Below are 24,107 nucleotides of genomic sequence, written 5' to 3'. Positions count from 1 at the left end.
TGAAGTCTAAAATAAGAAAATGTTTCCAGATTATCAAGCCAAGTTATTCCATTTCGGGGCAGCATGTCTTTTGTTTTAAATTATAGATATCAACTTCACAAAAGGGGAAGATGTGTTTGCATGACAGAGTAAAATGGACAACATTCAAAAGAAAAATTGAAGTAACAATGAGGTTACAAATGGGTACCATCATTCTCACTAAAATACTGCTACAAATACTACTACTAGAGTAATGTACAGCTACTGTTGCAAGTAGAACTGCTGGGTTAGGGTTAGAGTTTACAAGTGTTAGTGATGGTCAACACAATGGAAACCTTTGCTGTATAGATCCAATAGCAATACCAATGAGTTTTTTATTAAAATGCATTGAAACTCCTCTACTATACACAATTTTACATTGGCGTAGAGATTAAAAGCAATCATATTTTTGCAGTGTTAGGTATTGATTGCCTAGTAAATTCAGAATGATACAGTATCTCTGTATTTTTATATAGTCTGATCTCCATGTCCTCTGTTGTGTCTCAAGCCCAGCCAAATGTGATCATGCAATTAGATTTGTTTTTTTGTTTTTTTCAGTGACACGTTAAATGAAGGAGCTCACTGGTCACCTATGATTTACAAATAAAATTTATCTTCCCTCAGATTAAGAGACTTTAATGCTTGGCTCATTGAACCTGCAATATTTCTCAGCTCCATGTGATTTTTTTTTTCCTTTATTTTTTCCAATACGATGGACCATGAGTGCCAATTACGCCCAGTTGAAAATGGGGAGATTCACCGGTGACCAGACTCACATCTTTGTAAAGTATTGCACAAGTGTGTATTCTGACATTCAACATTTTTGCATGAGAATTGATACTTTTTCGATACTGTGTCAGTGTAAAAATATTGTTATTTTAGTCCATCTGTGCTTCACTACTGTGCACTTTGGTTGGCGTAGCAGTTTCTTTCCGTATCACATTTATAACTGTCAAAGCTGTGTGTTTCCTGTACTCTTGGTATAAATACTAGCACACATATCTCAGTTACTTTTTGTACTGCAACAACTATATGACAACATAACATTATTACAACTATCAATCAAAATGGTAATACGTCTCATTTATTTACGTTAACAATACAATATTTTTCTCTCTTAAATAAAAAGCATGACTGACAAAAGTAAAAGAAACATTGAGAAAACCAAACATGTCTACGTTTTTTTTGTATCTATGCAAATTAGTATAACTTCTCCACCTTTGCCTGTCAGAAAGCAACAACCTCTCAAATTTCCTCCCATAAGGGACCAATCACAAGACAAATGTGTCAGTCACTGTTTTAAACCTTAATGTAAACTACAATGCAGATGCGCTCGTGTATACATGGAAGAGCAGACATGTTGTAGACATAAAAGCCGCTTTAAATAACCATTGTGTCTGACAGGTGTTCCTAAGAGACAGACGAGAAAACACGGACCAACACGCTGATGACGGGACTGTAGGTTAAGAATCCAACATGAGCCTCCGTGATGAAGACTCTGTAACATATTGAACCACATTGCATATATTAACAAGTCTACAGTAATCGCACATTATTGGCTTCCCACCTTCTCTGCTGTTTTGACATGAGCTGTGCTGCTGAATATGGGGTATAATCTACTAGACAGGTGACAGTTTCTTCTTTCTGTGCATGATAAGGTAACAATTACACCCATGAGCACTGTAATTTATATGGGAAGTAAAACAAAGGGCTTCTTTCTGTGGCTGACTCTAACTGATCTGTAGCCAGGCACACAACACAATAACTTGATTGTAGGCTCCGAGCAGTAATCATTATGTACTGGAAATAACTCATTATAACATTGTAGGAGGTGGCTATTTGCTGAAAGATGTTATTTTGGAAGAGACCTACTGTTATCTGTTTTTGGAGATGTTTTTCTACACAACTTGAATAAACTTTTTGGTGGAGGCTTGTTATCCCCCCCAAAAAATGACATTTGAATAGACGCATTCAATGTCCCAGTTTTTGCCTAGACCTGAGCTGTCGACAGTTTTTCAGACCAAGAATAATATATTTTTACAGTGGAGAAAGTACCAATGCAGACAGGTATATGTACGTTTGAACTTCCAAACTTGGTGAAACTTCCAAACATCTAAATATAATAAAATTGTCAATATATAGTTCTTCTACAACCAATTCATTATTTGCATCAGTTAAATCTTTTGCATCAGAGTTTCTGTCAAGCCTGATAACACATTTTCAGGGGTTAGATGAGATGTGTCCACGTAGATTTGTTTTCTTGTATATATGAAATGCATCTGTTCTATTGTTTGGCCTTTTTGTGACCCCAGCCCCACTGGACAATGAATGGAGCCTTGTGTCTTGTCTGTCCACTAAAATACAGTGTCCCAATCAGATAAATCAATAAATACATTTATTCATACAATGCCAAGATGGGTTAACTCCGACATGTTGGTGCCATATGAAACATCTTGTCCTCTGAGGACTTCAGGGACCGGCCTCCTGCTGGTGCCCAGAGTCAGGACTAAACATGGAGGATTAGTGTTTCAGTTTTATGCAGCTAAATCCTGAAACAGTCTTCCTGAAGGTGTGAGACAGGCCTCTACTTTGAAAATGTTTAAATGTTGTATTTCGATTTGAATGTCTTTCTTATTCTGTAAAGCACTTTGAAGTACTTAGTGTACAAATTGTGCTATACAAATAAACTTGCCTTGCCTTAAGTGTCTTGGCCCAAAGAAATAACAACAATGTGCACTGCCAGTAATGGAGATTGGACTGTCAAATGTCAGGTACAAACACTTAACAGCCGAACCACATTTCACTATCTGCTTCACCATCCACGATCCTTTTCTTGTGGGGCAGACAAAATACAGTTTGATGTCACTGCATAAAAAGAGAAGCCAAAAAGTGCCCACAACTACTACATCTGAAAGTGTTCACCTCTCCAGCTCAACTCAATGAAATCATTTGTACACTGCCGTAGATTAAATGTAGCAGATTCATCACAAATAGTGCAGACCGCAGGATATCTGAAATTATGAAAAGCAAACTGAAGCATATAATGTAATTACTTCCGCGCTTTAAAGGAATGTCAATCAAGGGCATATCTTTGAATCACTTAATGGGATATTGAAATATCCTCTGCAGCTTGTGGCATAGAAAGCACACACTAATTAGTATGAATCACGGACCCTGGGATGACTAATGCTGCCGAGGATAGCTTATAATTGAGAATAATATAATGAAGTGTTGGGCTGATTTGTCATTATGGGGTCCTTGTTCGTTATTGGACCACATTGGCTCAAGTCTTGCAGGAAAATAGCCAACAGTGTGGCCAGCTAATTTTCAAACAAGTCATCACTGCTTTAGACGGGAATACGAGCAAAGCAGAGCAACATAAATATGAAACAGTTGGCGTATTATATCTTCAAAGACATTCATATTCAGTTATAAATGGGTTGGCAAGTTCAGAATGATATCAGTCTGGTCACTATTTCCTTTGTTGCACCTCAAGCCAAACTCAGACAGAATGAAACTCAGTGACGCGTGAAATGAAGAAGCTCATTGGTCACCCTTCATTTAGAGCAAGATCAAATTTCCCTCTCCCAGTTTAAGAGTTTAGTGATTCCTTTATTGTTGCTGCAAAAATCCATACGTTTCTCAGTCCCCGTGTTATATTTTTACTTTGTTTTTACTCGTAAGCAGCCATATTTGTTTTGACACGGACACGGCGCATGCTTCTCTCTGATTGGCTAATCCCCTTGTCATTCATGTCCATCTAAACTGGAAGATGCAACGGTGACCAGCAAGTTTTGGAAAAGTGTGTACTCAAATAAAAGTGGTATTGGGTGTTTAATCCATCTGCAAGGAGTTTCAAGTGTATTCTTCCCCAGGTTAAGAAAAATATTCACCTATTCAGGGTGCAAATATCTTCAAATTATTTTTATAAAAACAGGAAAAATATGAAAGTATGGGAAACATGGAGTCACAGTGACTCAGTGGATGAATTCTCACTCAGACCAGTCCATGCTGTTACTTCACCTTGTATGAATGTGGGATGTGGAGTGCAGCCTTGACACCGCCAGACTACACCAGCAACTTGTTAAGTGCATTACCAAACCATGCACAAAAAATAACAAAAATACACAAAGAAATACAAAAAAAAACAACATCTTCCAAACCAGATTCAATAATTACTTTTTACCTGGACTAGCAGAGATGTGCTGCTGCCACCAAATCCAAAATATTCCTCTCAAAATACAAAAGTAACGCTTCCCAAAAGGATTGTTATTGCAAACTTAAGTAAAAGTGCAGATACCGAAGCAAAAAAACAAAACAAAAAAAAAGCAACTCAAATCAAAGTAAAAGTATTGCATGAAAAAGTATTAAAGGCAAGGCAAGGCAAGTTTATTTGTATAGCACAATTCGTACACAAGGTAATTCAAAGTGCTTTACAGAATAAGAAAGACATTAAAATCACACAAATCAAACATAAATAATCACAAATAATCATCATAAAATCAACATTAAAAGAGAAGAGTGCAGAATAAAAACCTGTCAGTCATATGCACAGCTAAACAGAACTGTTTTGAGTCTGGATTTAAACATTGTCAAAGTAGAGGCCTGTCTCACATCTTCAGGAAGACTGTTCCAAGTTTTAGCTGCATAAAATTTAAACGCTGATTCCCCATGTTTAGTCCTGACTCTGGGCACCAGCAGGAGGCCGATCCCTGAAGTCCTCAGTGTGCGAGATGGTTCATATGGCACTAACATGTCGGAGATATACTTTGGACTTAGGCCATGGAGAGACTTATACACAAGCAGAGCTGCTTTAAAGTCTATTCTTTGAGCTACAGGAAGCCAGTGCAGAGACCTGAGCACAGGACTTATGTGCTCGTACTTCCTGGTTCTAGTCAAAAAAAAAAGTACCCGTTTAAAAATGTGCTGAACGAGTAAAAAGTAAATGTATTTTGTACAGATTTTGAGATCTAACGAAGCTTCAGATGTATTGATTTGGGACAATTGTTTGCTGAATCTTTTTTTTTTTTTCTCTAGCTGTTTTTATTAGTATATTTTTGTTTGCTGAAACTACAAAGGTGTTAAAAACTAACCCCTCAGCCTTTTCAGCAGGTCTCAAACTATAATAAAAAATAGCTTTACTCTTCAGTGCAGTTCAAAAATATAGTGGAGTAGAAAAAAGTAGAGTAAAAGTATAAAATATCCACTTAAACATGTACTCAGGTAAAGTACAGATATATACCAACATTCGGTGCTTGACTACATTTACTTTGTTACACTGCACCACTGTTATGGACTGAGTATTTTAATTACCCTGAACAAAAGGTCATTGCATCGGTACATTTGAATTAGCAGTAAAAACACAGCGCACACATTAAACACTGAGCAGTGACCAGTGCACGATGTTGATGAACGTCCAGAGAATGGAAGGAGTTTTTGTACCTTTACTGTCTAATCTGCTCCTTATTACTGATGGAGTGTAATAAAAGATATGGCACCCGGGGGCTTGACATAAAATGCAAACACAGTGGAGTGTGAACAGAGCTGGTGCTAGTGTGTGGTCTGTGGGGGCCGCTTTACACACTGTACAGAGAGAGTTCATACTGTCTGCTCTGTGTGGTGAGCTCAGCGGTCTGATTGAGCATGGGTTTCAATCATGTTCAGAAATACTAGTCAAAATTTGAGAGAAAATAGCAAACTAAACCCCCACGTGAGACTTGGACTGGAGCTCGGGCTGAAAGATTAAAGATATAATATTTCAAATGAAGCAGAATTTCGTATTATAACTAGACGGCATCCAAACTAGAGTTCAAACCTTAAAGGGCCCGTGTTACGCTGTTTTGTGATCTAAGTTGTTTTCTCATCAAAAACATACCTGGAGTTTTGCTTTGTTTCATTCCGACATGTTTAATCCTGCATATTTAGGCTGAGTTCTTCTCTTAAGTAGAAAACACTTTGTTCCACCTTGTGATGTCATGTGGTAATACATTAAGTGCTCCACTGGAATTTAAACTCCATACACCTTCACTAGTATTTTTTTTGATTATTATTTCACCCTTGGAATTGCCCATCTGTCCAAAATAAAGGGTAAAAGGTAGTTGTTAACGTGAACTACTACCGCTTCATGACATCACAAAGTGGAACGGAGCATTTTGAGCTTTAGAAATGAAGACGGACTAATAATGAATAATGTGTGAATGAAACAAAACGCAAATCTAGGTATGTTTTTGAAGAGGTAACAGCATTATAACACGCTGTAAAGCTCACAAGAGTAAATTTTGAGTAATATAGGACCTTTAACAAATATGCAGTGTTAAAAAGAAAAGAAACTTTGAAAAATACGTTAAAACTGAATTCTTGAATTAAGAGAGTACTGTGTTCTGAATGCATACATTAAAGTAGCTATGCTTTTTGTACATTTGTGACTAATTAGATAAGAAAACATGGCCTGGTGCTGTTTTATATGTTTTTTTCATTAAATGTGTGCAGTTTGAAGCTTAACTTGTCGTGGCTCCTCGACAAACACTGTAGTCTGAGAGAGTTACTGCACCGGAATTAAGTTACTTAAAATTAGCATCGGGGACACGTATTTTGATACTTTACATGTTACTTCACTGCAAACTGAGCTGTTTCTACATACCGTGGGGGCTCTAGACAAGAGGTGGTCTGATGGTCTGATGTAAAACACAGGTTATTCGTGTGTTTTGACTATTTACATTTTTTTTTAAAGCATTGTTTGTCAAAGATAAGATGACTTTTTCAAAACTTTTAGTGCTTTGAATCATATTTCTTGGAGCGTGGGATCAAATATGTCTCCAGATTGAACTGATATCATGTTAAAAGATTAATAACAATGTGTATTTAATAAATGCCTCCCACAATTAAAACATAAGAAGTATAATTTTACAAGTGAGTATTTTTCTTTTCATCAGGTCTTCTTTAATTGCAGTCTCATTTCAGTAACCGGTAAAATACACATATTTTTCTATCATATTTTTAGTCATTGTTAAAATATGCACATTTTTATAGCATGAATTATGTATGCCTTTTTGTCTGCAAACTTTGGAAAACAAAACAGTGCAACAGATCATTAGAGCACTGTACAAGATTTGTCATTTTACCTAATTAGAGGTTTGAGAATGGTATTACACAGACACACACACACACACACACAGAGACGCACACACAATTACTCATTAAAAAGAATTGGTTCGTTATTGTAAGAAATAATACACAAAAGGCAAAATTCAGACTGTCAATCACTGCGGTCTTAAACTTTTTACACGAAACTTTACAGCACATTTTCTTTGGTTACATTTTTATACAGCGCTTTTCCGAGTTCAAAGCACTCAACACACTTTGCTCACACATTTTCACACACACATTCATACACCAGTGTACGCAGACACAGGGGGCGACATGGGTTAAGTGATGTTTATGTCGAGAGCGGGATTCGAACCGTCAACCTTCTGGTCCGTGGACAAACACTACACTTTCTTTACACGCTGCTCATGTTAGTCTTTTTGCCGTTTCACTCATTAACGATGCCATAATACGATTCTAAGTACCCAAGCTTCAACGTAAACAGGAGTTTTTTTGTTTGTTTTTTTCTTGTGAATGTGGCCGTACTTAACTAATTAAGCAGGTAATTTGACTGAATAATAAAAGAATGTAAACAGCTGTTCAGTGATGTTCTTTTTCATTGACTTGTTTATAAAGCAACCAGTATTCTGTAATTAGACGTCTCAAAAACCCCGGCAACATAGACTTTAGAAATAATCTCAAAAGCCTCTTCCACATTATACATATTTTAAAAAGCAAGTCTATACAAGAGAAGTAAAGTTTAACAAATTACACTTTTTTTCACTTTTATATTTTCAGTTTGTTTTTGTTTGCTACAATTTGAACCCAGTGTATTAGACAATTTAATTCAATGTAGATGTGCTTTAATGATGTGACGGCTCTTTTCAACGGTTCATTAATGCGAACAGTTGGATTCAGATCTAATTTTTTAACAGCTGAATCTTTTTCTTTCTAATTTGTATACATTTTATACTGATTAAAATTTAACTGGCACAAGAATCAGCACAGAAGCAGAGCAGGCGACACAAGTGAGAGCTTTGTGCACAGAAAACATATTTGGCATGATATTAACAGTTTACATTAACATTAAAATTATTATTATCATCATAGTGCAATGTTTTATTTGGACTATACATAATTTCAAAGTGTAAACTCTCTCCCACTCTCAGTTTGAACCATTTTAAACAGATCTGAGGCGTGGTCGATCCTCCCAATAAGTTCTCACATTGGCTTCTGTCATAAATAATTAGTAAAAGAGCCAGTCTTTTGAACGGCTCTTTGAAATGAACAGATTCAAAAGATTCGGATCCCATAAAACAAATGTGTCAAACTCAAGGCCCATGAGCCAAATTTGGCCCGCCACGTCTTTTTATGTGGCCGGCAACAAAGTAAATTTAAAGGTATGACTGTGTTAAAATATCAGTTTATCAGGAGATACACAGTTACACAGCCATTTTTTTCATATCTATGCAAATCTATATGCAATATTTGTAACTTGAATAAGTAATAAATATAGAAACAGTTCATTAACAAGATTAAAAAGTAGTTGCATTTATTTTACATGACATTTGTCTACATTTAGTTACATTTATACTGTCTTAAAGTTACATCTTGCCCTTTGAAAGCGACCATTTTGTTGATGTGGCCCACTGTGAAAATGAGTTTGACACCCCTGGGCTAAAAGACAAAAGAGCCGAAAGTCCCATCACTAACACGCTTCCAAAATGTACTTAACTATGTTTCCCCGGTAAAAGCAGTGTCTTTTTATGCCCAAATACACCTCATTTATACCACAAACATTTAACCAAGTTGGCAGAAAACGTACTGCCATTAATTCACAGTCATTACAAATGGACAAAATCACTTATTATTAACCCAGCCCTTCAGTAAATAAAGAGCATGTGCCTAATTCACTAGTTTGCATGTATTTCTCTTTTGTACTTCAGTGCAATTACTCCATACCCCTTTAATTGAGCAGAAGCCAGAAGCGAAAGATAATTTGTTTTGCACGTATAACCAAATGGGTCTAGTGTTCCCAGGCTGCAGAGGAAATGATATATGGTAGAAAAGCATAACTCATCTGGAGACAGTAGTGATACGGTGCCATCATAAAGGAAATTAATTCTATTTCTTGGCTTGGTCTGGTGCACAACATTAAGTGAAAATAAATAACAACACTGACCACAACATACAACTACCATATTGAAACTAGAAGATCCAATAACACGGCCTGAACGTGCTTATCTGATGCTGTTGTGTATGGGGGGCTGTGGGTGCGTGAATGCGATTTGATTGGGTGGGCGTATCAGTGTGTGCCGTGTGTTTTTTATGCATGCAAAAGAACACTATCAAACAGGAACAAGACTCAAAGTGGTTTTGCATATGCATTAGTGCGTCCATAGTTACAAAGCGCATTTCTTGGCGACTCCAGTGGATTGTTGACCATCTCTATGAGCCAGCGAATTGGAGGATTATCTCCCCAGGCAGAGCACACAAGAGTTAAGCACTGTATGTCATTGATTAGGCTGTGTGTGTAGTGCATGCCAGAACACAGCCCACATGCACAGTACTAACCCACAATAAGTGCTTTAAACAGCCTTATCTAGCAAACACAAATGCACATAATTGGAACAATAACATGTACTGGATCTGATTTGTTTCTGAGCTAAACTGAGTCATATTTGCAGGGTACTTCACAGTTGTAAGGAAAGAACCTCTTATTTTATTCATTACTTTTTATTTTATATAATATTAAATGCCTTGGATATACGTGGTCCCCATCAAGGTTACTCAGAGTGCTTTACTAAATTATTAAGTTGCTCCGTACTGACTGATACTTAGTTACTTCTGAAGCCACAGTTGGTTGCAAATCCATTGGCCTCTCCGAACACACCGCATAGATGTCGTTTTGGTGCGAGAACACACTAACCACATCCACTGTCGATCAGAAAGTAACAATATTCTTACCTAAGCAGCCATTTTGTTACCTTATGTGTATGGCATCTACTGTGTATTGGGTTCAATGTATGTAAGTTGTTATTATGGGAATTGAAGGAGAGTTGTAGAACTATAGCTTATATTATAGAAAATGGAGCAAAGGGACATTTCGACCTACATTACATTGCAGTTTTGCCTGTCTGTGCTGCTCTGCTCTCTCACACTGCGACTATAGATAACTTTAAAGAGCAGCAGTTGTTTAATAGTTTATAGTAGTTGTTTGAAATAAATAAATCCACTATTCTTGAAAGTGGGCTAATGTGTTACATCCTAAGCTCTAACAGGTATAGATAGATGCTTTTAATTCAATTTTATATTATACTCTGGTAAGACAAGTGTTGCTGATGCCAATAATGAGCACTTGGAATAACAGTGATGAACTGAGAGACCGTCACACAGCGTCAAATGCGGCGTTTTGGGGGGAGTGGCTTGTTGTGTTTGGGGTGTGACTTAGTGTGTTTGGGGAGGGGCTGGCATGTTAACACGCTTTGCCTTGTTCATCAGTAAGACTGGCACAGGCCAACTCTCAACTGGGACCGGAGTCAATGTGTGAGTGGGCTATAAACAGAATTACAAATAATATTTGAATCCATGGAATACTGCTTTCCCTGTTTGGTTAAGTCATTCCAAACCACAGTGTCAGCACATGGGCTCCACCGACCTCTGTAGATTGTCCAACTACTTAAGCGCGCAGTTTGTAAGTTGGACCGATAAAGTTTTGCAGGGAGGATCTGTGAGTTCCGTGGCAGAGAGCTGATTCACGCGTGGACATATGACCATCTTTGATCGTCTTCTGTGTGTTTTCTTCATCGTGCATCTGAACATAAAATTGGAAGGGGGAGGAAAAAGAGGAGGACTCACGCTCAGGCGCCGGTCTCGTGGCTTCTTTGTATACAGCAGCTGTGCGTAAATGCATGGGCATCTTATTGGGCTCTGTCCAACCTTCATAGGCTTCCTCGGACTCAGAGCACTTGACCCACGTGGGAAAGGAATACGAGAGGTGAACTCTAAGCTCTGCTTGCAGCGGCAGCTCGTTTAGCCCAGCGCAGCCCGGGTCAGTGCACTGCCCGTGTTTCTCCGTTTGTGGATTGTCAGCGGCAGAAGCACACTGAGCTGTGTGCAGAGTAGCTCCTGCTTCAGCTGCGCGCCACTCTTTCAACATGGATGTACGCTTTTATCCTGCTGCCGGGGGGAATTCTATTCCAGGAGACACACCGAACCTGGATTTTGGTCACTGTCTGGGCTACTACAACTTTAATAAGGTAAGAATCACTTTGTAATTAGGTAGTTCTTGTAAAGCATTGTGCGTAAAGCGCCGTAAGTCCCGTTGAAAGCCCAAGTTGTAGTGAAAAGGCAGAATACGCCTGGGCTAATCTACATTAAAACTTTAAAACTAGAGTAAACTTTGTTACCACGCAGTGTCTTGCTTAATTGGGCTCTGAATGCATCACATGCAGAGAGTCTTTAGAAGTCATTCTGCACAGTAGTTTGATCCATAGACACTGACTAACATAAATAAGATGATAACAGTGGCTTGTAATGACAATGTGCTGGTGCACTGCACTGAAACACTATATCATACTTAATTTAATTTAACCAATAGAAAATGTCAGCTCACGTTACGCGCAAATCCAACTCAGAGGTCTAGATAATACCTGCTCTGCTATAGCGCACGTATTTGTCACACTAGCCCCGGTATTCTGTCTGGTACTTGGCCTAATAAGTATATTAACTGTTTGTTTACATGCACTCTCAGGTTATCACTAGATTGGCTTTTGTAATTCTAGCAATACGTTTTAAGACTAGATATGTTTGAAACAAACAAGAGCCTTATAAGGGCTTCAAAACATAAACTTAGAACGAATCAGTCATCATTAAGATTATTCATAAATGTGTGATTATACATGTTTAATTATTATTAGCCTTGGACACTTGAACTTTGTCGTGCCTGATTCACCAGCCTGATCTCTAGAACTAGTATGAACAGATATTATTTTGCAATGAACAACATGGTGGTGATTTTTAAAGTCTAAACAATGGTACCCCTCACCCATACCCTCTCTCTCCCTCCCAACACACAGCCGCCCCCCTCCCCAATTATTCAGCCCCACAGAGCAGCCCTGTTTGCTCTTGCAATCTGATGCTTGGCGAAACAGTTACCAGGTTTGTCTCCCCTGTTTCATCAGCTCTTTGTCATGTGGCCAACTTGTCATATATGTTCCCAATTTCATCATGTCTTCATCAGCCTGCTGAATGTTAACAGCCCGGCTTTGAATCAACTATAAATATGTTCCTACTTGTAAATTCCCCAGGTCAAGTGAAATGTTCCATCTGTAACAGTAATTGGCCATAATGCAAAAGTAGGCAGAAAAGGAGAAGGAGGGAGGGAGGCTGAGCTAGTGTCTCTAACAATACAAAGGAAAAGAGAGGAAGCATACAAAAGCATGCATTTCATGCTAATTGCAATCCATTTATGCAATGAACAAGTGGCCTCATTTGGATTTTCAATAAGCATACTCTGAGAAGCATAAAAGCTACACCATGACCCCCTTAACTGGCTCCACATTTAGGACTGAATAATAATCATTTCATTGAAGTTGAACTGTATTTTGATTTAAGATTCAAAAGACAGCACGTTTTACTTTTATGTTGGACAGACTATCACAGCCTTTCATTTTAAATGCAATGCAATTAATCTTGTGATCTAATGTGTGGAAAGAACTTTTTTTATTACAATGTAAAAAGTAAATTATACAAATATAACATCCACTCTTCCTAGTAGTGGTACATCAGTTTTAATGACTGTGAAGAAAGAGAGAGAGAGAGAAAAAGAGTGAGAGAATTGGCCCAGAGGCGCTTTGAAACATCACAGATTCTTTTAAAGTTACAGAAAAAATCCAAATGAGTGGTACAAAGTCAATTAGGTGCTGCAGCCATGACTAATGATCCTAACCACTTTTTGGCACCAAGATCAAAACACAATGTCACATTCTATAATGCTAACGTAAAGCATCACTTTACACAATAATCTGGCCAGATGCGTGACAGCTGACCCCTGAACATTATCTTAACACTATGTTAACTGTTTTACTGCCTTGCACCATTAAAACACCAGTTTGTCTTTTAATAGCTGATATATAGGAGGTATTATTTAAAAAAAAATCTTAAGCTCAGTTATGATAGGATGGTGTTTTTTCATGAACATTAACAATACTTGTGTAAAGCCTGGATAATAATTCTATCTTCTACAACTCATTTGTATAATGGCTTACTTTGGTTGAGCCAGTCATGCAAAACACTTGAATGAATATGTCTTTTTCCAGTGCAACCCTTCAGCCAGGCACCAACATTTACATGTGAGAGCCCTAAGTAAAAGTCAGAAATGATTGACTTTAATGGTTTCATGGAAGCAGGGCTGTGTTATTTTCATATTTATGGCCATCTGGTCTTTTCTTCCTTTAAGGTTTAATAATCTTACAGTATCCATTTAGCGTGGACTTCATTACCCCCAGGCATAGAGAGAGAGGGACTGAAATCAGCAGCAGATGTTAAAATAAACTCTTCACCTGCGCTGGTACCACTTCAACTTTATATGCTAAATTAATTCCAGCACTCCAAAGATGTCATTATGGCTTCTAGATTGGATGAGCTATATATCACCATGTTTTTATTGTTTTTACTGTCTGTTTTCTGCAATTTATTAGGGAAACTAAGTCATTCTCTCTTGTACAACCACATCTGACTAGACTAGTAGTAGTAATCCAGCATCAGGAGCTGTACAAAAGTAAAAAAAACAAAACATAATTGCCAACCTGTTGTATTCTTCACAGTACACAACAATATCACTGTAAACATCCACTCCTGTAACTAGATATTGCAGTTACCAAAGCGATTTTATGCAGTCCTTGTGCACGCAGGTCTAAACACATCAAAATAAGTGTCTATCTTCAATTGCATTTGTGTGCCGTTATGTCAGCCTTTGACAGCTACGGCTCCCCGGATTATGTTAAATGTTTCCCTGTCCGAGGAGTGAATAGCTGAAGTGTTTTGCTTGCTCTTATAATTGTAGCTTGTCAGGGGGAAGTAGTTCAACAGATTTATTAAACACCTCATTTTCCCACTGAGATTACTGACTGGTATTTTTAGTCTTCTCCACTTGAAAACGCACTGTATGTAGAGAATTGAAGACTGATTTAGTAGATCTGTATGGAAATCAATGCTTTTAATGGAGTTTTGCAAGCATGCATCACGATAGAAGACAGGAAGAAGCGATTACAGACAAGTTTGTTATTACTTAAGGACTGTACAATATTGGAAAAGCTTAAGCAGAATGGAATCAATGTGATATTTTATACTATTTGACACAGTAATGATTATATTGAAACTAAAACGTGCATAATTTTCTTGTCAGACTGTCAAAAAATACAAATATAACAGACAAAACCAAGATTAAATCAAAGCTATTTTAGATTTTTGCATCAGCCAGTATCGTGTTATTGATACTTTTGCTAGATATTGTGCAGCCCTACGTTAGAATTTAAAACTTGAGCTTGATCCAATCTGAATCCTGTAGCAATGCATTATGCCATCTGCCACTCTCCTTGCACGCTCGAGTTGAGATGTTGACGTGTAACTTGTATGCACATTGACACAAAACATTCCCACTTTTTTGTTTTGCTCATAAAGTCGTACCAAATGCCCCTCAAAACATATTACTTGAGTTGTTTATGAGGTGAATATGACAAAGGCACTGAAACGTTGGACTGACACAAACCATTACCCGGATCAGCACTCGTAAAGGCCCTCTGTAATCCTGCCATTGCTGCTCATAAATCTACTTCATTACATCTTCTCATGCGTTACTCAATGTTGGCTCATTTAGACAGAGCACTCAAAGAAATCTCCTTCAAAGTGGAGGGTTTAGGAGCAAAAAGGGGCATCAGATGTCTTGGTATGATTGCAGATAAAAAACATATGCCCCCGGTCGCGATCTTATGACCAGGGACAAATTAGCTCTAAATGCAAACACATCACGTAGCAATGTAATCGATGTACATGTGTCTTTATGGGCCACTGGATGGACAAGCATGCGATTTACCCACAATTGTACTTTTGCATGTGTAAGCCATTGCCTTCACTTTGCATTGTCAAAGAGCCATGCAGCAACATTCAGTCTATTTTTCTTAGCAAAACAAATGTGTCATTATTATTCTGCTGCATGCCATTCTCTCTAGACACCATCTATAAGAATAACGTCTTATAGCTCCTTCCTCGCACGACTTTTTACATTTGCAGTTGTTCTGTACTTGCTCAAGTTTGATAAAGAAGTTAATGTTTTGCTTACACGTACAGCAAGGTCCTGGTTTTGTTAGATAGTTGTATAGTTTTTTTGATGGGATTTTTGTGGCCGTATCACCTTTTGACAGCCCGATCTCGTTTGATCTAAGCTAAGCTCGGTCGGGTTTGGTTAGTACACTGCTGGGAATTGCGGGTGTCACAGTGAGGCAGCAAGGATTCTAGCGCAACCCGTCATTGTGTCCTGAAGCAAGACACTCCACCCACCTCAGCATGAACGTGTGGGATTGATTGTTGGTGGTTGGAGGAGATTGTCAGCCACACGTAATGCACATCTTACAGCAACTTACAGCATTTGTATCAGGTCGTTTTATAGATCCGTTGCTATGGGTGTCATTTTTCTATATGCTCTGTGTATCCAAGACTCCACCATTTTAATGTGGTTTTGGTTCACTACATCTTTGACAGCCTTAACCTTGCTGACTTATTATAAAGGGAAAGGGGGGAGGGTGCCTCTGAAAAACTGCCGCTTTTACTGTGAATTAAGCACTTCTCAAAAGGAACAGTCAATCACTTCTAGTTGGTTGGTTCAATAAGCGGCGTGTCCCAGCAGTGGTTAGCCTCACTGTTAAGACACATTTATTTTTAAAGCCACTCCATGGAGAGCCAGCCATTCTGTGTTTCATAGATCTAATGCCCAACTCTTAATGGACTCACAGTTTTAAGCGATTTTCCATTTTATTTTCTATGTTTAAGCTTTGGTTAGTAACAAGAATGAAATGAAAATTGTATTAAAGATGCTTTGCTAATATGTAGACTGGAGGATCTACAGTGCAATTTCATCAGTATTGACATGAAAGAAATTGAAGTAGCAGATCTTATCCTTTCTAGCGCACAATTGCAAATATAATCGACTTGGAATCAGTTTTTAACCCTTTAAGGACAGAGCACATAAAAGACCACTATTGTTCGCCTAGACTTTTTTTGTTTTTAGCCATAAAAATCAGGTTAAAGGAAGTATCAGCGTGTACTTTTACCCTTTTTCACACAACTACCTCTATTTTACATATCCATCCTTATTTTTCCTTTGATGCATCAAATAAGTGTGTAATACCTGTTTAAATAGAAGAAAAATATAAAAACGAATGTGCTTTTGATTAACTTTTATGCAGGCAAACAATGAAAAAAACTATCTGGCCACCTCAGAAACACTTTATAATACATATTTGAACATTAACCAATATTTATAGAAGAGATTATGCATATTGTACTTATGGTTAGGTTTTTACAGCTCTTCTTATAAAATAAATAAATAAAAAGTCAGGCGTTTATGCAGCTAAGACATTGATTTTGCCATATTTTTTGGAATGTCTATTAATCCAGTTGCCCTTCCCAACATCTGGACCATTACTAATCATCTCAATACATCTCTGCATAGTTACACCACACATGCAATTTTTACAATGTGAGTAGTATTCAATAGAAGTGCCTTTGTTCACTCCACTATATAAACCTTAGCCATAGCACCAACATTGTTCATACCAGCCTAAGCCTCCTTTCTTTCACATTACCAGCTGTATTAGCAAGTGAATGTAATGTAATATACAATCCACTGTGTGATTAATCCAGCCCTTTTTTCATCCACCCCTCCCACATCACACATTCCCACAATGCACTGTGTTACCAGGTTGCACTAAAAGCACTGACAATAGTAGCAGGTGTGCAAATACGCCCCAGACCTGCTGGACAAAGAGCTTAAATAATGGGAGTAAATAAAACTTGTATTTGAATTGGTAAATAGAAGCCATGTTTGAACAGGCTGTAGCTAAGGTCAAGGAAAAATAGCTTCAATAGTACACATTATATTTCATAATTTTAAAAAGATATACAATGGGGCTATGTTGTTTTGTATGTTTTAATCATCCCAAGTATTGTGAAAGTGTTTTGTACTACTTTGCACCAATGTGGATGCAGAGTTTCTCCTTTGTTCCTCTTTCTATCCACACAACACTCTGTAATTTATTACCGCAGTTTGTTTCGACTTTAAGAGTTTTAACCTTGGCGTAGCCCGTGCAAACATGTTTTCAAGTGCAAGATAAACATTTTTCAACATGGAAGCATCTTATAATCTGCCGCTTTAACCCAAACCAGCAATTCTGACATGACTAACCATGACCACATTGGCTTGTATAATGTGATCCACATTGTACAGAATTGCTTAGTTGGGAGGATTTTTTTTTTTTTTTTCCTTGCATGATGGTTGCAACTTTTCATATTTAAATAGTTGTTGTATTGTTTTACTGCGAATTGCGTGTCCATGATCACGATTTGCATGACTGTGGCACTGAAACTGAATACAATACTTTAAGTTGAGGTGGATGATACTGTCAATAAATGTCTCAATATATATTTTTTTTATAGACCATATCTTTGCAATCTATGACAAATGTTTGGATTAAGTTTCAAATATTGCATGAAGCACTCTTCCTTTTAAACATTGCTCTGTGTGTTTACTTTTTTATTAAGTTCTTTCTGCAGCCTTTTAACTTCATTTTTATTATACCATTTCTAGACAATATTCCACTTTATTTGATTTATTGAGGCAATTTTTATCTTATGCGTTATTCAAATTATGCATTCCTCCAACACAATAATTGCAAGAATATCCCTTTCAATTTATCTCCCACCTCTACTTTTGATAACAGCCCTTCGTGGAATACTGATCTAGCTTCTTTTGTTTAGTGGCTTGAACTCACGGTGTACTTTTTCATACCTGCCCAGAATCTCTCTTACTATTAAATCCGTTATTACACTTGTGTCTCCTGCCGGTGAATGGGAAGAGAAGCTAAATGATTAAACTGTTTCAAAGGCAGTGCAGGCAGCTGATTAGAGTGTTAGGTCAGAGTTAGCCAAGGTTAACCGTCCATAATGAAACACATTTTGAAAATAATGATACGGCGCATGGTTTTATGAAAGCTTGTGGCTGCTCAGCTCAGCAGTGGCGACCTTCAACAGTTCCACCAGCTAATCACAGTGATCCCGCTGCTCCCCCGTAGTTTTCCAGACTCCATTACCTTCTGATATGCATCTGTGAGAACGGGGTCTGAAACTGAGGTGGACCGTCACTCCATAAGACGCTCTGTGATAGATTGATGTGCAGATGGGATAAGAAAGTAGACTTATTATAATGGGGAAAACATACTATGTGTGGTCACTCTGATGAAAACTGTGATCACCTCATTGGGCACATTGTGTTTGAGTGAGTGTTTTGGTGGGTAAGAGATGAGGTTTTCCATCTTTTCTGACTTGTGGAACCCCGAAAATTTGAACTCAGATACTATGTAAATAAATTATGACTATTGTATTTTCTTAACTACTACTACTAGTACAACTACCACTAACTTTGCTACTACTACCACCACTACTACTGTCTGTCTACTGCTACTACCAGTAACTTTGCTATTACAACTACTACCACTGCCTGTCTACTACTACTACTACTACTGCTACTAGTAAACTAAGACTAATTTTGCTACTACAACTACCACTATTACTACTACTGTCTACTACAACTGCTACTACCATCCGTCTACTACTACTACTAGAACTACCAGTAACTTTGCTACTACAACTACTACCACTGTCTGTCTACTACAACTACTAGAACAACTGCTACTACCATCTGTCTACTACTACTACTGCTACTAGTAAACTACCACTAATTTTGCTACTACAACTACTACTACCACTACTACTACTAGTCTGTCTACTACAACTACTACTACAGTCTGTCTACTACTACTAGTACAACTACCAGTATCTTTGCTACTACAACTACTACCACTGTCTGCCTACTACTACTACTACTACTACTAGTACAACTACCACTAACTTTGCTACTACTACTACTACCACTACTACTACTGTCTGTCTACTACAACTACTACAACTACTATCTGTCTACTACTACTACTACTGTTACTAGTAAACTACCACTAATTTTGCTACTACAACTACTACTACTACCACTACTACTACTAGTCTGTCTACTACAACTACTACTACAGTCTGTCTACTACAACTACTACTACAGTCTGTCTACTACTACTAGTACAACTACCAGTATCTTTGCTACTACAACTACTACTACTACCACTACTACTACTAGTCTGTCTACTACAACTACTACTACAGTCTGTCTACTACTACTAGTACAACTACCAGTATCTTTGCTACTACAACTACTACCACTGTCTGTCGTCTACTACTACTACTACTACTACTACTACTACTACTACTACTACTACTACTACTACTACTACTACTACTACTACTACTACTACTACAACTACTACTACTACTACTACTACTACTACTACTACTACTACTACTACTACTACTACTACTACTACTACTACTACTACTACTACTACTACTACAACTACCACTAACTTTGCTACTACTACTACTACCACTACTACTACTGTCTGTCTACTACAACTACTACAACTACTATCTGTCTACTACTACTACTACTGTTACTAGTAAACTACCACTAATTTTGCTACTACAACTACTACTACCACTGTCTGTCTACAACAACTACTACTACAGTCTGTCTACTACTACTAGTACAACTACCAGTATCTTTGCTACTACCACGACTACAACTCTTCTACAACTCTTACCACCATCTGTCTACTACTTCTACTGCTACTACTACTTCTACTACATCTACTACTACTACTACTATCTGTCTACTACAATGTTAATCTTTATTTTTGACCCCCGTTATTTATTACTTCAGCAGTAACTTTTCTTACAGTATCCACATACATTGATATTGATGTCCAAAATCCTCTAAAACATTCATAAGGACATCAAATGTATTAAAATATACAATTCCATTTCACCGTCTTTGAAAATCTGGACCCATTCCGAGTACCCCGACTGTGTACCCGCATACTCGTTGGGATGCAGTGGTGTAGATGTACATGTGGGGTGCTCATTAAAGAGCCATCTTGCTGACTTAAGTTGTGACAAGAAAGACATCTAGTTTGAAACCTCAGATCATGGTGCAAGTACGGTAATTAACTGTAGTAACTATGAAGTTCAGGGATCCATCAAAGAGGAAAAACACATGATTAAGTGATAAAGTTCAATTCAAAATACACGCAAGTAATCACATCCAAACTGAGACTCTACCAGGAAAGAATCAAAGAAATGAGACTTAATGAGAGTTAATTGTTTTTCAATTTGTTCATTTGTTCACTGGATACTTCAGATTTTAACATAAAGAGACTGACCATATAAATCAGGAACGGAAGTAAAATAAACGTTATAGTGATTCATTCAGTTTATAGCTATTCCGTTATTGTGTAAGTTGATACAGCGATGACTATAAATTTGAAATCTGGCCCTATTAGGAAGTGAAACTAATAAAAAGCAATGGGAGCATAAGTATGAGCAGAGCAGCTGTAATGCATTTGTAGTAACTGTAGAGCTGTGTCACATCTCATTGGAGTATTTGTCATGTGTTATTGAAAAGCATGTAGCCTGCTATTAAAAGCAGCTGTATAAAGTGCACCTGGGCCATGTGGACTCACTCCAGCCCATACTTTAGGTGTTATATTGTGAACTGGCTGCTCTCCATGATATACACTTACCCAATCTCTAATCCCAATTACAGCAACAGTATTAAGTGGGCTACAAATCCTTTAGAGAGCCAACAAGTTTAACAAGGACAGAAATAGCTGTGCATGCACCGGATTTTTGTTGAGTAATTGCAAGCAGATAGCATGCCATTAGACAGCTGTTCATTTGCAATATTTTGTTTTTCAGATTCTTCTCACAACAGGAACTAATGAGCAAATAAGACTTATTGTCCCAGTCTTTCATTCATCAGTGTGCACCCTCATAACAGGCAGGCTTCAAGAAGGAACAACAGCGTCAAGTATAAATCAAAGTGTTCTCTGTGCCAGGCTCGGGCCCTTTGGGAGCCTACCTTGGTGCTTAATTAAAATCCAGCAGGATCATGTTTTAAGTGTAGGTGAGCGAGCTCAGAATAACAATGACAAATCATGCCCCAGAGCATTGACTGGTGTGTTTTGGAAAAGAATAAGTGCATCTCGCTTTCTCAATCCAAAATAAATTAGATTTAATGTGAAGGGGAGCTGGTGGTGCTATACTGCTGTGGCTAATAGGTTCCTGAAGCTGCCAAAAGGAGACTAACATTAATCTTATAATTACACTTAGTCTATTCTAATGAACAGCTATTTATGAGGCATTATTAAAAAGGCTTAATCCTACTGTTTATTATCCTTTTTGGAGATTTTAATCCCTTAAGAACAGAAAAATGAAAACAGTGATTTTTATTAGGGCTATATGGATAGGGATTAAAATTATTAGATTTTGTTCATTTTTAGATGTTTTTTTTACAAGCGTCAAAAGTCCCTCAGTCAGAGTTTTAAAAGCAGAGTACATTAAAAAAGAGAAGTTACTCAGTTGTCAGCTAAAAAGGCAATTAAAATCCATTCAATTACAGAACTCTGGAGAGCTATCCTCAAGCAAGCTTCTTTGCGTTGGCTAATCAGTCGCAGCAAATTGCACTGGTGAATATTTCAGAACGCTCAACTGACTCAAATACAGACGTCATAACTTTATTTTTGCAGAGAGCAGGAGAATCCTTGAAAAACGCCAGGAGATTCCTTGAAAAAAAGAACTGCAAAAAGCTGGGGGGAGAAGGCTACACGAGATACCCCCAGTCGATGTGGTTAACGCTAATTGGGTCGATGTCTTTAGCGAAGATGAATAGAGATCTGCCCTCATTGTGTCCCATAGATATATCCCTCTGAGTGAAGGTAAATTAGCTGATTAGAAGTTGATAGTATTTTTTAGTAACTGATGTCTGTATTTGCCGGTTCACATACATTGCAATGAAATCACATAATTGCCGTTACAACATCGATCTATTGAGTTAGAGTCATTTATCTAAGAAGCAGGTGACTGGCATGGGGATTTTGTTAGTGGTTTCAAGGTTGTTTTAATAAGTTTACAAATTGACAATTGGCTACAGTTTCCACAATGGGTTAAATTCACGACACCGCCATCAAAGATTCAAGAGAAAAACATGGATTTTATAAGATCCAGTCAACCCAGTAGTTCATAATACACAAATAGGCTTTGAATTATAACGGCATGACATATTCTGCAGGTCAAAGGTCAGTTGTGGGCAATTATTGTATACAGCAGGGCAGTCTATTTTAACTCAGGGTCACGTTGCTAATCACAAGGGCTTAATATAAATAACTAGTCTGCTCCAGCTCGCAAATTCAATCAGTAAAAATACATAACAGATTAAGTTTGTTTACAGATAGTTTACGGTTTAAAATAGGCTGAACTGAAAACGCTACTGGAGTTAACATTCTTTATATTACACTAGATGCCCTTTCCGATATGACAGTGACAGTTTTGTTTCATCCAGGTTTAATCCAGCATTAATTGTGTGCGTGCCTGTGGTCATTGTTTGTGTCATAGTCGGTAGAGTGATTACAGTGCTCATATTTACATTGCAAAAACAGTAGTGAATTACAAGGTTGACTTTGCATTTATTTTTGCTATCGACAAAATCATAACCAGGATACGTTCCAGTAGGACCACAAAGACTGCAATTATCTTGTACCTGGTTTAGACCTCAACAAATATGTTCTGAAATGCATGTGATTTTAGTATTTAGTTTATATTTATCTAAAACGTTAATATTCCGGTGGTTGTTTACAATGTGCACTCTGAAATTATTATTATTATTATTATTATTATTATTATTATATTTATTATTTTATTTTATTTATTTTTTCCTTATTTATTTTTATTATTATTTTACATATTTCATAAATCTAATAACAATTGTAATACTTGTCAGATTGCAACCCTACCAAGGATTAATTTATTTGCAAAGAACCTATATAACCTGTTCATAGCTGATCCTAATGAAGATTCACAAAGAACATACTCACATGTGCAGAAGATGTGAGTACGTTCTGCAGATCGTGGCCTACTCTCATTTATTTCAGTACAGAAAGTTGCAGCATGTTCCTAAAATAGAGGTCAAGGCTCCGAAACAGAAAGTGTCAGTGACCCCATTTTGAGCCGCTGCACAGGAGAAATGGGAGAGACATGCTCAGAGGGATCTGTGCTACAGCGATACAAGGGAATCAATGGAGCCTTTAGGACAGGGATAAGAGCGGTCCAACGCAATGAAGGGAGCGTAAATATTTTCTTTTGACCGTGGATTGATTACACAGAGAATGCACATAGGTTGAAATAAGCAGGTTTATCTCGCGTTTCAAACTGTATTGGATTGAGATTTCATCACTGGATATTTCATGGTAAGAACTGTATTTGTTCATATTGGCCTATTCTGTCAAGACATCGCTTGGTGTCTAACCCATTGCAGTCATTCTTGTCTGACCCCTGGCATATATATGAAACAGGGATGTATACAATAACAGTAGTAACAATAGCAGTAATGTCTTATGGTCAAAACTCACACAGGAATATCATGAACTATTACAATATACTGCATCACAAATTCCTTTAAAGTATTGTTTAGTTGCTGCAGCACGCTTAAAAGCACAGTAGGCTACATAGACCATGATCCTTTGCTCTTTGTCAGTGTTTCTATAATACTGCAAAACTCCCCTGTATTATACTGC

The 24,107-nt window shown here is 37.5% G+C and overlaps 1 protein-coding gene across 1 annotated transcript in view; it reads left to right on the top strand.

Moving 5' to 3' along the window:
* The first annotated feature begins 10,621 nt into the window (after window positions 1-10,621).
* Window positions 10,622-24,107, top strand: part of tox3 (TOX high mobility group box family member 3) — a 45,106-nt gene continuing 31,620 nt past the window's right edge. Inside the window, exon 1 of the mRNA XM_033990236.2 lies at window positions 10,622-11,360. Within this exon, the coding sequence (XP_033846127.1) occupies window positions 11,259-11,360 (102 nt within the window). The 5' untranslated portion in view covers window positions 10,622-11,258. The remainder of the gene's footprint in view (window positions 11,361-24,107) is intronic.

This window comes from Periophthalmus magnuspinnatus, chromosome 3 (assembly GCF_009829125.3).
Source record: "Periophthalmus magnuspinnatus isolate fPerMag1 chromosome 3, fPerMag1.2.pri, whole genome shotgun sequence".
Taxonomy (NCBI): Eukaryota; Metazoa; Chordata; class Actinopteri; order Gobiiformes; family Gobiidae; genus Periophthalmus; species Periophthalmus magnuspinnatus.
The sequence above is the reverse complement of the archived record's forward strand: the minus strand, read 5'-3'. Positions and strand labels throughout refer to the sequence as shown.